Source organism: Ranitomeya imitator, chromosome 2 (genome assembly GCF_032444005.1).
Source record: "Ranitomeya imitator isolate aRanImi1 chromosome 2, aRanImi1.pri, whole genome shotgun sequence".
Lineage (NCBI taxonomy): Eukaryota > Metazoa > Chordata > Amphibia > Anura > Dendrobatidae > Ranitomeya > Ranitomeya imitator.
Window position 1 is genome coordinate 714,891,481 of NC_091283.1, and position 14,813 is coordinate 714,906,293.

General features: G+C 46.5%; 1 protein-coding gene across 1 annotated transcript in view; it reads left to right on the plus strand.

The window, feature by feature from the left end:
* The first annotated feature begins 263 nt into the window (after positions 1-263).
* Positions 264-14,813, plus strand: part of GHITM (growth hormone inducible transmembrane protein) — a 29,920-nt gene continuing 15,370 nt past the window's right edge. Inside the window, exons 1-5 of the mRNA XM_069753135.1 lie at positions 264-398; positions 1,181-1,346; positions 3,358-3,460; positions 5,218-5,329; positions 13,940-14,081. Coding sequence (XP_069609236.1) covers positions 1,218-1,346; positions 3,358-3,460; positions 5,218-5,329; positions 13,940-14,081 — 486 coding nt within the window. The 5' untranslated portion in view covers positions 264-398; positions 1,181-1,217. The remainder of the gene's footprint in view (positions 399-1,180; positions 1,347-3,357; positions 3,461-5,217; positions 5,330-13,939; positions 14,082-14,813) is intronic.

Consider the following 14,813-nt stretch of genomic DNA (forward strand, 5'->3'; position numbering starts at 1 on the left):
CAATGTGTGAGGAGCTCCTGGAATCTACTCCATAGTGGCCTCAGTGCTGAGCCGTCCAGCACCTCCATCCTCGTCTCCTCAGCACCGAGCTCCGCTGTCAGGGAGGTCCTCAATAAATCAACTCCGCTCTAGACGCAACCTCTGCTCAAAAGGGCGGACTACGTAACCGTCTTATGATCAGCGTGACCTTAACGTTTCGAGCGTACGTACGACTTATGGGACTCATGGGAATTGTAGTTTATCTCATATCATCGCGGCCGTAACAGGACGTCTAGAACTTCATTACCCGGTGTGCTCTGCGCGGTGACGACAGCCGCGGGGAAGGTTCGGGAAAGTTACTGAGCGCTTACATCAGAGGTAACTGCGTGTGTGCTGCAGACAGAGCTGCGGGGCCGGCGGTGAGTGACCTGGTGATACCGGGGGTGTGTGACTTATGGGTATACGTGTCATACACACACTAGCTGTGCTCCCCGTATGTGTGTGTACACGCTGCTGTATACAGATATATGTCTGCCCACAACAGGTATTTAGCCGCGCTGCCCTCACTAGTGGGAGCAAAACCCTCACACGGAAAAAGCCAATTATTCCTCCAGATACATGAAAGACTGAATATAACTGCAGCTGCGCTGTCTGCGTGTATGTGTGCCTGCCTGCGTCTGTGTGCCTGCCTGCTTCTGTGTCTGCCTGCGTCTGTGTGCCTGCCGGCCTGTGTGTGTATGACTGCGTGTCTGTCCGTGTGCGTCTGCCTGCCTGATTCTGTGTCTGCCTCTGTGTGTCTGCCTGCCTCTGTGCCTGCCTGCCTCTGTGTGCCTGTCTGTGTGCCTGCCTGCCTCTGACGGAGCCTCAGACCATGCAGCCTGCGTCCGAGGCTCCGTCACTGAATGACGGCACATCGCTAGCGATGGCATGCATTGGCGATGCGCCCGATAATAGGGGTTAATGGCAGCGTTAACGGACTGCATTAATTCAATGTGAACCCAGCTGAGTTTGCGGTACCTCCACACCCTTGTACCAGTGATGACACTGATGCAGCATACTTTGTGCGCGCCACATCTCTGCAACAACATTGAATGGTTTCTCGACATCCATTTTTCCACCTACAATAATGCATATTGCTCTTGCCATGTATGATGACATTGTGAATGTATGTTTTAAATGTTTCCATCTGTGTCACTGACAGGTTCATCTTGTAAAGCCTCTACACACCGCAGCACAAGATGTTTGCCACGAGGCTAGCCTGCCTGAGGAGCGTCCCCACGCTCGTCCGCCCAGCGCTGATCCAGCCTTCCCCGGCTTTGCGAAATACCACTATAAAAACTCACCAGTGGCCTTCACAGCCTAACCAGGTAACTAATCGTGGCCCTTCTCCAGGACTGCTCACGGTGGCTTTATATGGCCATGACTTTTAAGAGAAGGTTCCTCCTGTTGGGAACCTCTCTTGGTTTTAAAAACGAACAGCAGGTAATGATCCCTGGAGAGGTTGTCCAGTTGTGGACTCCCCCCCCATTAAGTCACTCTAGGAGCATTGTTGAGATGGGAATTAGAACTTAAACGAGATTCCTAATAGTCGGCTATCATCCTGCCACCAGTTACTGCAGCAGAGGTCTGCAGCTCACGCCATAACCAGGATGGGCTGTACGGTGCTCATTTCACGCATGGTGCTGTACCCTCACTTTGCAAAGACTGACGCTGTACGGTTTTGCCGATTTAATTTAAGAAAATTGTATGCATTTAAAATGCGTCTTATTTTGGTCATTGTGTGAACAGTGTTTTAACTTTGTATCCCAGTCTACACTATAATGCTACAGTGAGAAAAAAAAATGTAACAAGCCTCTGATGTAATGTCCACACAGTGTTTTTTTTTTTTTGTTTGTTTGTTTGTTTTTTTTTAAGTTTACAAATCCATTGAGGTTTTTTTGTGAGGTTTTCAGATCTGATGCAGTTTTTTTTTTCCTCTTCATCTGAGCCCGCCCCCCCCACATAGCTTTTTGACTTGACAGTGTCAACCTTGGGAAGAAATCAACATTAGAGAAACAATATCCCTTCTCCCACCCCACCCCCTATTTGTGAGGTCTTCAAAACCTTGTTAGAAAAACTCCCAAAGAACCTCTCTTTATAAAGAGCAGTCTAGGTTTCCCATTGAAATAAATCGAAATTATCTGGCACATTTAAAAAAAAAAAAACAAAAAAAAAACTCAGTGTGAAAATCTTATTAACTCTCCATTCTGACCCTAAGGGCTCCTTTCCACTTGCGAGAAACACGTCCGTGTCTTGCATGTGAAAACCAAGCTCTGGCGCCGGCACTTGGGAGCGGAGCGTTCAGCTCCGTGTGTTGCTATGCGGCTGCACGCTCCGCTCTGGAGTGCCGGTGCCAGAGCTTGGTTTTCACATGCGAGACACGGATGTGTTTCTCGCAAGTGGAAAGGAGCCCTAAGGGAGTGTGCCAACAATCAGGAGCTGCTGTGGTTTTGACGTTGTGTATTTATGCAGCATTAAATAGCAGTGGTCAACTGTGACAGCATGGTGGATAATATTTCTAGAAATCCCATGTCCACTATGCATGCATAGTCACCTGCGGACACTGACATGCAGTGCGTCTCTCCAGACTGCAGCATGTCAATTTTCTATTACAGCAATAGAAATGTGTTGGATCCGATAAATCCACACGGTGCAGTGAACACATTCAGCTTTACCTGCTTTCAGAAGAAGGCAATTTGGACACAGTGAACATACACTCTAATTCCAGATCATGGGCATCGTGCCTTAATGGAGGGTACCTGAGTAGTAGCTCATACCTGGATAGGACATACGGGCAGGATAGGTCTGATAACCATGGCTATGCATGGGCTTTTTTTCCCCCTTTACTTCATTCACGGTTTCTATAAAACCTATGTTGTCACACACATTAGGGCCAGGGAGGCCATAAGTTACTCTTGACTAGGTTTTATGTTCTAGTTTTCTCTGAAATTAGTAAGTCTATTCGTTGGGGTCTGTGCACATGTTGCGTATCTTCTGTGCAGTTTTGTCTCAAAACCTGAAGGATTTCCTAGTGCTAGGAAAGTTATCTAGAATCCTGAAGTCTCGTGCACACGTTGCTTATGTTTTCCTTGCAGATTGGCAGCAGGTTTAATCAGCAGCAGGTCAATTCTTTCAGCGTTTTTGCTGCCGATTCCACCCATATTGAAAGGGGAAGAATCCGCAAAGAATGCACATATTTCATTCAGCGTTTTTCCTGCCAAAGTAGTGCAGAAATCTCTGCTTCAAATCCTGAACGTCTGCACATAACCTTATGCTGAAATGTATGTAGATATGCAACGTTCTTCTTGTGATTTCTCATTGTATATTTGACTAAAACAGGGCTATTCCACGAAAACTAGATTTGGCATTCGTCGCGCAAAGACGGCACGAGAAGAAATTAAAGAAGCCGCATTTGAACCTTCCATGGGAACAGCTGCACGTTGTAAGTATTATACGTATGGCTCAGGCTGTGTTCACATATAGCGTTTTTGCTACGTTTTCTTTTTCTTTTTGTCATTATTTTTTTTGTGTAAGCTGCATTTTATAGTGCAAGCAAAAGCTTTTTATTTTCCCTGACTGAATTTGACAACTGTATAGTTTTTGAAACCTGCGGCTTGTCAATTCTTTCAATGTTATTGCAGCATTTTTTACCCGAAGGGTACCGTCACACTATACGATTTACCTACGATCACGACCAGCGATATGACCTGGCCGTGATCGTAGGTAAATCGTAGTGTGGTCACTGGGGAGCTGTCACACAGACAGCTCTCCAGCGACCAACGATGCCGAGGTCCCCGGGTAACCAGGGTAAACATCGGGTTACTAAGCGCAAGACCGCGCTTAGTAACCCGATGTTTACCCTGGTTACCAGCGTAAAAAAAAACAAACAGCACATACTTACATTCTGGTGTCCGTCAGGTCCCTTGCCGTCTGCTTCCCGCACTCACTGACTGCCGGCCGTAAAGTGAAAGTGAAAGCTGTGCTCTGCTTTCACTTTACGGCCGGCAGTCACTGAGTGCGGGAAGCAGACGGCAAGGGACCTGACGGACACCAGAATGTAAGTATGTGCTGTTTGTTTTTTTTTTAGTTTTACGCTTGTAACCAGGGTAAACATCGGGTTACTAAGCGCGGCCCTGCGCTTAGTAACCCGATGTTTACCCTGGTTACAAGCGAACGCATCGCTAGATCGCATCGCTAGATGGGTGTCACACACACCGATCTAGCGATGCCAGCGGGAGATCCAGCGACGAAAGAAAGTTCTAAACGATCTGCTACGATGTACGATTCTCAGCAGGATCGCTGCTGCGTGTCTGACACAGCGATATCGTAACGATATCGCTGGAACGTCACGAATCGTACCGTTGTAGCGATCGAAATGGCACTGTGTGACGGTACCCTTAGGGGTATGTTTCCACGTTCAGGATTTGGTCAGAATCTTATGCAGGTAAAATCCTGACCAAATCTGCACCTGAGGTCACTGGCAGGTCACCTGCGCTGTCCTTGCGTTGTTTCAGCATTGTAAGGACATGCTGCGTTCTTAAAAGATGCGCCGCATGTGCATCTTTCGCGGGTCTGCCGCATGCGTCTTTTACTGCATAATGGAGACGGGATTTCCACTATGTTGTAACATCTGGACGCTGTGTGTTTGACACTGCGTCAAAAACGCGTTTCCTGAACATGGAAACATACCCTTAGAAAGAAATGAGTGCACAAATGCAGCGTTTTCAGTGTGTTTTTCTTTTATTTATTTTTCCAACAGTTTTGGTGACTGAAACTACCTTTATTTAACATTTTAGGGCTCATACTCAAGTGCGAGAAACTCAGATGAGTCTCGCATGTTAATACCCGGCGCTCAGATCGAAGCGTGCGGCCGCGTAGGTTTACATGCAGCCGCACGCTCCGCTCCTGTGTGCGGGGAGCAGTGTCGGGTATTGTGAGACTCATCGGAGTTTCTCGCAGGTGAGCTGAGCCCTTACAGTAGACAAAGTTCATGTGTGATCCGCACCCAAAATACAACACAGAACAGACATTTGGCAGTAAAAAATCCTGCTTTCAGAGTGCATGTGAACGTAGCCTTAGGGATTTTAGGTAATCTTGACATTATCCAAAATTACCACCCAATACATGGCAATACAATATTAATAATAATTTTTTTTAGCAATACAATATTAATATCTTCTTTTTTTTTCTTTGCTTCAGTTGATGCAACGGGAAGACTAATTGTGGCCGGAAGTGCTGTGGTTGGTTTGGGAGCACTGTGTTATTATGGATTGGGGATGTCTAATGAAATTGGTGCCATTGAGAAGGCCATGTAAGAGAATTTCTATTATTTGTGTGACAATGTATATGTATCCGCAACAAATTTGGCTATATTGTACCCCAAACAGTCGAGTGTTTAACTGTTTCTTGATGTGTGATGTAATAGTACTTCAGTTGTAGGTGTATGGAGCAGGCCCAGGAGCTGAGCCTGCTCCAAACTGGCTGTAACAGCAGCAACCTGAGCTGGCTCTGATCAATTCTTCTACTGCTAAAAGGGAATCTGTCATCAACCTTTTGCTATTTAATCCGAGGGCAGCAGAAGGTATGAGCTGAGGCACTGATTCCAGCTATGTGCTACTTATAAGGCTGTATGCTGTTGTTTCAATACAATGTGTGTTTTATCAGCAGGAGGATAACACTACAGGACTACAGCTTGTGTGCATCCTGGTCCAAATATGTCCCAAGCACTGAGTAGAAGCTTACTGTCAATAGACAGTGTACACGTACACAGAAGGATGTGGTGTGGGCTAGTTAGCTTTCTGAGCTCTGCTATATCTAAAAACATTAATTGTATCACAACTACTGCACCAGTAAATTAAGTGGCACATCGTTGGAATCAGGGTCTCTTTTCCTACATTATGCTGCTCTCAGATGAGGCAGCAAAGAACTTACTGACAGATTCCCTTTAAATGCTGCTCTCAATCTTTGCCAGCAGTATTTAAGTGTTGCATTCCCAGTGTACAACAGTTTTAGGTGTCTTTTATGTTTTAAACTTGGAACTATTAAGGCTATGTGCACACGATGCGGATTTGCTGCGGACGGATTTTTCCGTGCAGAAACGCTGCAGATCCGCACTGTGATGTACAGTACAATGTTATTCAATGGGGGAAAAAAAGCTGTGCGGAATTGCTGCGGATTTCAAAGAAGTGCTAAATGATAAAGTAAAGTCACTTTTTTTTCATTTATATTTAAAAAAAAATATATAAAAAAAATAAATGTAAAGGCTTGAATTCACCTTCCCTTACATTTTCCAGTTAAAAAATAAAGAAATAAGAATTATTTATATTTTTATGCATATAAAAATCTGATCTATGAAATTAATTCGTTTTTATGGTAAATGCCATAAAGAGAAATTAATCTAAATGCCTAAATTAGTGTTTGTTTGGGTTTTTTTTTGCTTGTGATCCCTCCCAAAAAAACACAATAAAAAAAAAACATTTCATGGTACCCCTAAATGGTGTCAATAAAATATCAGCTTTCCATGTAGTAAAAAATTCTTCATACAGGGCCATTGACAGAAAAATAAGTAGTAAAATAAAAAAAGCAACAGCAGTTTTTTTTTTTTTTTTGTTAATATACATAATCTCATTGGTTTCGGTAGTACTGATATGTGTGTGTATATACAGTATGTACGTACTAGCAAAACCAATGTGATTCAAGAAATCTCATGTACGTACAAGCTTATTTTTGTTTTTTTTTTTCCTGGTTGCAATTTTTAATTCTGGATCATGTTGTTTTTTATTTTTTTTTTTTATTTTTTTTTTTTTATTTAAAGCAGCTTCATTACTGCTAAGTGATCAGTCTGCAGAAAAAAAAGGCTGTAAAAATGCAATGTGTGAACGTAGCCTTGGGGTACACAAGATTTTTCAGGTGGCCAAAACAGTTTATTTTTCAAGCGTAAAACGCTTCAGGAAACTCCTTTTCTCTGGCACTTTTTGAGCTTTTAAGTGTTGTTTTAGTTGTTTTCTGAGCTTTTCCTGATGTGTTTGAGGTTTTCAGATCCATTACTGCCCATAATCTTCTACTTCTGTAAGATTCAATGGGCTGCAATGATTATCATTTATCTGAGCTGACTTAACCCCTTCCCGACCCATGACGCCACGTAGGCGTCATGAAAGTCGGTGCCAATCCGACCCATGACGCCTATGTGGCGTCATGGAAAGATCGCGTCCCTGCAGATCGGGTGAAAGGGTTAACTCCCATTTCACCCGATCTGCAGGGACAGGGGGAGTGGTAGTTTAGCCCAGGGGGGGTGGCTTCACCCCCTCGTGGCTACAATCGCTCTGATTGGCTGTTGAAAGTAAAACTGCCAATCAGAGCGATTTTGTAATATTTCACCTATTATAACTGGTGAAATATTACAATCCAGCCATGGCCGATGCTGAAATATCATCGGCCATGGCTGGAAATACTAATGTGCCCCCACCCCACCCCACCCCACCGATCGCCCCCCCAGCCCCCCGATCTGGCCTGTACACTGCTCCAGCTCCCCTCCGTCCAGTGCTCCGCTCCCCCCCCGTGCTCTTGTCCGCTCCCCCCGTGCTCCAATCACCCCCCCTGCACTCCGATCCACCCCCCCCCCCCCCCCGGTGCTCCGTTCCACCCCCCCGTGCTCCGTTCCACCCCTCCCGCGCTCCGATTCCCCCCCCCCCGTGTTCCTCAATAGGAATCCGCAGGTGAAATCCGCACAAAAAACACTGGAAATCCGCAGGTAAAACGCAGTGCCTTTTACCCGCGGATTTTTCAAAAATGGTGCGGAAATATCTCACACGAATCCGCAACGTGGGCACATAGCCTTAGGGTTAGGGTTGGAATTAGGGTTGTGATTAGGGTTAGGGGTGTGTTGGGGTTAGGGTTGTGATCAGGGTTATGGCTACAGTTGGGATTAGGGTTAGGGGTGTGTTAGGGTTAGTGTTGGAGTTAGAATTGAGGGGTTACCACTGTTTAGGCACATCAGGGGTCTCCAAACGCAACATGGCGCCACCATTGATTCCAGCCAATCTTGTATTCAAAAAGTCAAATGGTGCTCCCTCACTTCCGAGCCCTGACGTGTGCCCAAACAGTGGTTTACCCCCACATATGGGGTACCAGCATACTCAGGACAAACTGCGCAACAATTACTAGGGTCCAATTTCTCCTGTTACCCTTGTGAATCTAAAAAAATGCTTGCTAAAACATCATTTTTGAGGAAAGAAAAATGATTTTTTATTTTCACGGCTCTGCGTTGTAAACGTCTGTGAAGCACTTGGGGGTTCAAAGTGCTCACCACATATCTAGATAAGTTCCTTAGGGGGTCTAGTTTCTAAAATGGGGTCACTTGTGGGGGTTTCTACTGTTTAGGCACACCAGGGGCTCTGCAAACGCAACGTGACACCCGCAGACCATTCCATCAAAGTCTGCATTTCAAAAGTCACTACTTCCCTTCTGAGCCCCGACGTGTGCCCAAACAGTGGTTTACCCCCACTCATGGGGTATCAGCGTACTCAGGAGAAACTGGACAACAACTTTTGGGGTCCAATTTCTCCTGTAACCCTTGGGAAAATAAAAAATTCTGGGCTAAATAATTTTTGAGGAAAGAAAACGTATTTATTATTTTCACGGCTCTGCATTATAAACTTCTATGAAGCGCTTGGGGGTTCAAAGTGCTCACCACACATCTAGATAAGTTCCTTTTGGGGTCTAGTTTCCAAAATGGGGTCACTTGTGGGGGGTTTCTACTGTTAAGCCACATCAGGGGCTCTGCAAACGCAACGTGACGCCCACAGAGCATTCCATCAAAGTCTGCATTTCAAAACGTCACTACTTCACTTCCGAGCCTCGGCATGTGCCCAAACAGTGGTTTACCCCCACATATGGGGTATCAGCGTACTCAGGAGAAACTGGACAACAACTTTTGGGGTCAAATTTCTCCTGTTACCCTTGGGAAAATAAAAAATTGCAGGCTAAAAGATCATTTTTGAGAAAATAATTTTTTTTTTTTTATTTTCATGGCTCTGCGTTATAAACTTCTGTGAAGCACTTGGGGGTTCAAAGTCCTCACCACACATCTAGATTAGTTCCTTTGGGGGTCTAGTTTCCAAAATGGGGTCATTTCTGGGGGATCTCCAATGTTTAGGCACACAGGGGCTCTGCAAACGTGACATGGTGTCCGCTAATGATTGGAGCTAATTTTCCATTTAAAAAGCCAAATGGCGTGCCATCCCTTCCGAGCCCTGCCGTGCGCCCAAACAGTGGTTTACCCCCACATATGGGGTATCAGCGTACTCAGGACAAACTGGACAACAATATTTGGGGTCCAATTTCTCCTATTATCCTTGGCAAAATAGGAAATTCCAGGCTAAAAAATCATTTTTGAGGAAAGAAAAATTATTTTTTATTTTCATGGCTCTGCGTTATAAACTTCTGTGAAGCACCTGGGGGTTTAAAGTGCTCAATATGCATCTAAATAAGTTCCTTGGGGGGTCTAGTTTCCAAAATGGGGTCTCTTGTGGGGGAGCGCCAATGTTTAGGCACACAGGAGCTATCCAAACGCGACATGGTGTCCGCTAACGATGGAAATAATTTTTCATTCAAAAAGTCAAATGGCGCTCCTTCCCTTCCGAGCCTTACCATGTGCCCAAACAGTGGTTTACCCCCACATGTGAGGTATTGGTGTACTCAGGAGAAATTGCCCAACACATTTTAGGATCCATTTTATCCTGTTGCCAATGTGAAAATGAAAAAATTGAGGCTAAAAGAATTTTTTTGTGAAAAAAAAAGTACTTTCTCCTTCGCCTCATTGGGGGACACAGGACTGCGGGTGTATGCTTCTGCCGCCAGGAGGCTGACACTAAGTAAACTTAAAAAAAAAATTAGCTCCTCCTCCATCGTATACACCCTGACACTGGCTACCAGAGACTCCAGTTCATGCTTAGTGTCTCAAGGAGGCACATCTCTGGGTCCTGGATCGATGGACCCGATTTTTTTCAACATCTTTGGATTGAAGGGGCGACGGACCTTTTTGAGGGTCCGATCTCCCCAAACCATCAACGGGCAAGTACGTGCGATTTTCTCCACGTATCCTTCCCCGCGACGTGGGATTCTTCACCGGACTTAGCCCTGACCACCCTGAGGTACCTAGACTCCAGGCTGTACAGGTGCCCATAAGATGTCCGTGTGTTCCCCCCTGAATTCTACACCCCTGCGGTGTTAGCTGGGGTGGTGGACGGTCCCTCTCCTTATCCTGGGGATAATGGAGATAGGGTTCCTGCACCGTCATTGGTTCTACCCCTCGATAGTGCGGTATGATGGGGGGGCTCCTGGCATTACCTGCGGGGTCCGGCGGCTGTGTCCTCCGGGAGTGCATGGTCTGCGTTGGGACTGCTGCGCTGCGGCGTGATCCGGCGCTGGGGCGTTGGATCTGTGGCGCTGCGGCGTTGTCCGGCGCTGTGGCGTTATGTCGAGCGACGCTGTGGCGCAGCTACGCTGCTGCATGGTCCGGCGGCGCGCGGCGTTAGGATCAGCGCCGCTGTCCCCCCAGAGGCATCGGCTCTGCCTGGCCGCTTCGGGCGTGGAGCAGCTTCCTGGAGCTGGGACTTCCGGCCATCGGACCGCGCTGTGGGGCTCCGCCCCTTCCGGCGAGTCACTTCCGGTTCCGGCTCTCCTCGCTCTAAGGGGGGAAAAATTGAGGCCCCGGCTTCGGGCCTGCTCCAGGCCGCAGCATCGTTTGGCGGTCCCTCCCCCCTAAGGCCTGCTATGCATATAAGACAGCGCTTTTGGGCTCAGCATCATGCTTTGAGGATCCATCTCGGTCCATCGGATCCATCTGGCTGAAGCATTCCCTTTTTCCCAGTCTCTGGCCCTGGGTATAGCATTACGGATCATTATGTCTAGAAGGGTTAAGAATCACACGGTTCTTTTTACCAGTTGTGTATCTTGTAGTGCCCTTTTTCCGCACGCCCAAAGTAATCGCCTCTGTGAGGCCTGTGACCCTGAACATGTCCAGGAGCCCCCCCCCCTGCCAGTCCTCCAGTAGTCTCTCCAGCTCCGGTCCCTCAGCCAGATGCTGTGGTAGCTCCTCCGGAATGGGTCACGTCCTTGTCACAATCCATGGCGTCCCTTACTGAAGCGATTAAATCACTGCAGACCCCGGCGGTCGGGACCGGTAATCCGCCTGTCTCAGAGAGGGCCTCGGGGTCTCAGGAGTCTGCGGCCTGCAGGGGGCGCGCTCTCACTCGACAGACGCATGGAAAGCGAATTCGCAAAGCGTCTCCCAGGCACTCAGGTGCTTCCGCATCCTGGAGTTCCGTATCTCGCTCTCCTTCCCCTGCAGAAAGCGGTGAAGTTGAGACTGACTACGAGTCAGAAGGGTCTCATAATTTTGATAAACCTGGGTTTCAGGAGTCAGTAGACAGCCTAATTGAAGCTGTCAATCAGTCTTTGGGGATAGAAGACGAGCTCGTCTCTTCCTCTGATCATAAGGTCTCATTTAAGCGGTCTAAACGGGCCCATAGGGTTTTTTCCTTTTGAGCCTCTTCAATAGGTTTCTTTGATGTTTCTCTCTTGGAAAGTTGTATTTTTAGTGGCCATAACGTCCATAAGACGGGTATCGGAGCTGGCAGCTCTTTCTTGTCGTCCTCCTTTTTTGCGATTTCATCAGGACAAGGTGGTGCTCAGACCAGCTCCATCCTTTTTGCCGAAGGTTGTTTCATCATTTCACATTAATGAAGATATTGTTCTGCCCTCTTTTTGTCCGGCACCTACGCACCGTGTAGAAAAGGCTCTCCATACGTTGGATCTGGTGAGGGCTCTGAGGAGGTACGTTTCCCGTACGGCCCCCTTTCGCCAGACGGATGCTCTGTTTGTCCTTCCGCAGGGTCGCAGGAAGGGATGCGCGGCTTCAAAATCTACCCTGGCCAGATGGATAAGGGCGACCATTCAGGAGGCTTATCGCTCCATGGGCATGACGGTTCCGGCCGGAATCAAGGCTCATTCGACTAGAGCAGTGGGGGCTTCCTGGGCCGTTCGGCACCAGGCCTCAGCAGAACAGGTTTGCAAGGCTGCGACCTGGTCTAGTCTGCATACATTTGTCAAACATTATAATGTCCATTCCCAGACCTCTGCAGATGCAAGTCTGGGTAGAAGAATTCTTCAAGCGGCAGTGGCGCATGTATAGACAAACATTATCTGGATGTCTTTTTCTGGTGAGTGGTTTTTCCCACCCAGGGACTGCTTTAGGACATCCCACAGTCCTGTGTCCCCCAATGAGGCGAAGGAGAAATAGGGATTTTTGGTTACTCACCGTAAAATCCTTTTCTCCAAGACGCTCATTGGGGGACACAGCGCCCTCCCTGGTAGCCTTATGGCTGCTTTGGTTATATCTGATTACATTAGTCAGTAGGATCTTTTCTAGACATAAAGTTTCTGTATTTATGCTGTTATATTATTTTTTGTGTTTTCTTTTGTTCTCCTACTGCTTTTTGCACCAAACTGGAGTCTCTGGTAGCCAGTGTCAGGGTGTATACGATGGAGGAGGAGCTAATTTTTTTTTTAAGTTTACTTAGTGTCAGCCTCCCGGCGGCAGAAGCATACACCCGCAGTCCTGTGTCCCCCAATGAGCGTCTTGGAGAAAAGGATTTTACGGTGAGTAACCAAAAATCCCTATTTTTCATTTTTACGGATCAATTTGTGAAGCACCTGGGGGTTCAAAGTGCTCACTATGCATCTAGATAAGTTCCTTGGGGCGTCTAGTTTCCAAAATGGGGTCACTTGTGGGGGAGCTCCAATTTTTAGGCACACGGGGGCTCTCCAAACGTGACATGGTGTCCGCTAAAGAGTGGAGCCAATTTTTGATTCAAAAAGTCAAATGGCGCTCCTTCCCTTCCAAGCCCTGCCGTGCGCCCAAACAGTGGTTTACCCCCACATATGAGGTATCAGCGTACTCAGGACTAATTGGACAACAACTTTCGTTGTTCAGTTTCTCCTTTTACCATTGGGAAAATAAAAAAATTGTTGCTAAAAGATAATTTTTGTGACTAAAAAGTTAAATGTTCATTTTTTCCTTCCATGTTGCTTCTGCTGCTGTGAAGCACCTGAAGGGTTAATAAACTTCTTGAATGTGGTTTTGAGTACCTTGAGGGGTGCAGTTTTTAGAATGGTGTCACTTTTGGGTATTTTCAGCCATATAGACCCCTCAAACTGACTTCAAATGTGAGGTGGTCCCTAAAAAAATGGTTTTGTAAATTTCGTTGTAAAAATGAGAAATCGCTGGTCAAATTTTAACCCTTATAACTTCCTAACAAAAAAAAATTTTGTTTCCAAAATTGTGCTGATGTAAAGTAAACATGTGGGAAATGTTATTTATTAACTATTTTGTGTCACATAACTCTCTGGTTTAACAGAATAAAAATTCAAAATGTGAAAATTGCGAAATTTTCAAAATTTTCGCCAAATTTCCGTTTTTATCACAAATAAACGCAGAATTTATTGACCTAAATTTACCACTAACATGAAGCCCAATATGTCACGAAAAAACAATCTCAGAACCGCTAGGATCCGTTGAAGCGTTCCTGAGTTATTACCTCATAAAGGGACACTGGTCAGAATTGCAAAAAACGGCAAGGTCTTTAAGGTCAAAATAGGCTGGGTCATGAAGGGGTTAATGATGTTACATAAGACGTGTTAAGATTTTCTGTGTTGAGAAAACAGCTCCGTATTCTGTGCAAAACCTACACCCAAAACATAGATTCCACCCTGACTGCTCGGAAGTCAGTGTGATGTACATAAAGCAATGAATTTGTATATAGTTTTCTACGTTATACTTCACTGGTAAATGGTTCTTAAAGCCAACCCTGACTATAAAATGTGTGTAGTATGCCGTACTAATGAAAGCATTGTCTTCCAGTGTTTGGCCGGAGTATGTGAAAGATAGAATAAGATCCACGTACATGTACTTTGCAGGCAGCATTGGCCTCACTGCCCTGTCCGCCGTTGCTGTCAGTAGGTCTCCTGCGCTTATGAGCCTTATGATGAGAGGATCCTGGCTGGTGAGTTGGCTTTCCATACTTTATCTATTACTAAACTAGATGGTGGCCCGATTCTAACGCATCGGGTATTGTAGTATATTGCCCGGCCGCGTAGTATATTGCCCGGCCACGTAGTATATTGGCCAGCACAGAGCCAAGTAGTATATTGCACAGCGACGGAGTATACAGCACAGAGCCACGTAGTATAGAGACTTAAAAAAAATAATAAATAAACATATACTCATCTTCCGAAGGCCCGTTGAAGTCCTGCTATTCCACCATCCGCCGCCTTTCTCGCTCCTCGCCACGCTCCCGGGACCTCTCCATTGCAAGCGGCAGCTTGCGGTCCCAGGGCTGGTGTGCGCAGGACCTATGATGACGTCGCGGTCACATGACCGTGACGTCACGGCAGGTCCTTGTCGCACACCAGTGCTGGGACGGGAGCGGAAGCTGCCACTTGCAATGGAGCGGTCCGGGGAGCGTGGCGAGGAGCGGGAAAGGCGGCGGAGGGTGAGTATAGCAGTTTTTTTTTTTTTTTGTTATTTTTAACATGACCTATTTTTACTATTGATGCTGCATAAGCAGCATCAATAGTAAATAGTTGGTGAGACACAGGGTTAATAGCGGTAACGGAGTGCGTTACACCACGGGCCGTTACCGCTGCCATTAACCCTGTGTGAGTGGAGGGGATTACGGAGCAGGCGCCGGGCAGTGAGTGTAGGGGAGGGACTAATCGGACTGTGGCCGTCGCTG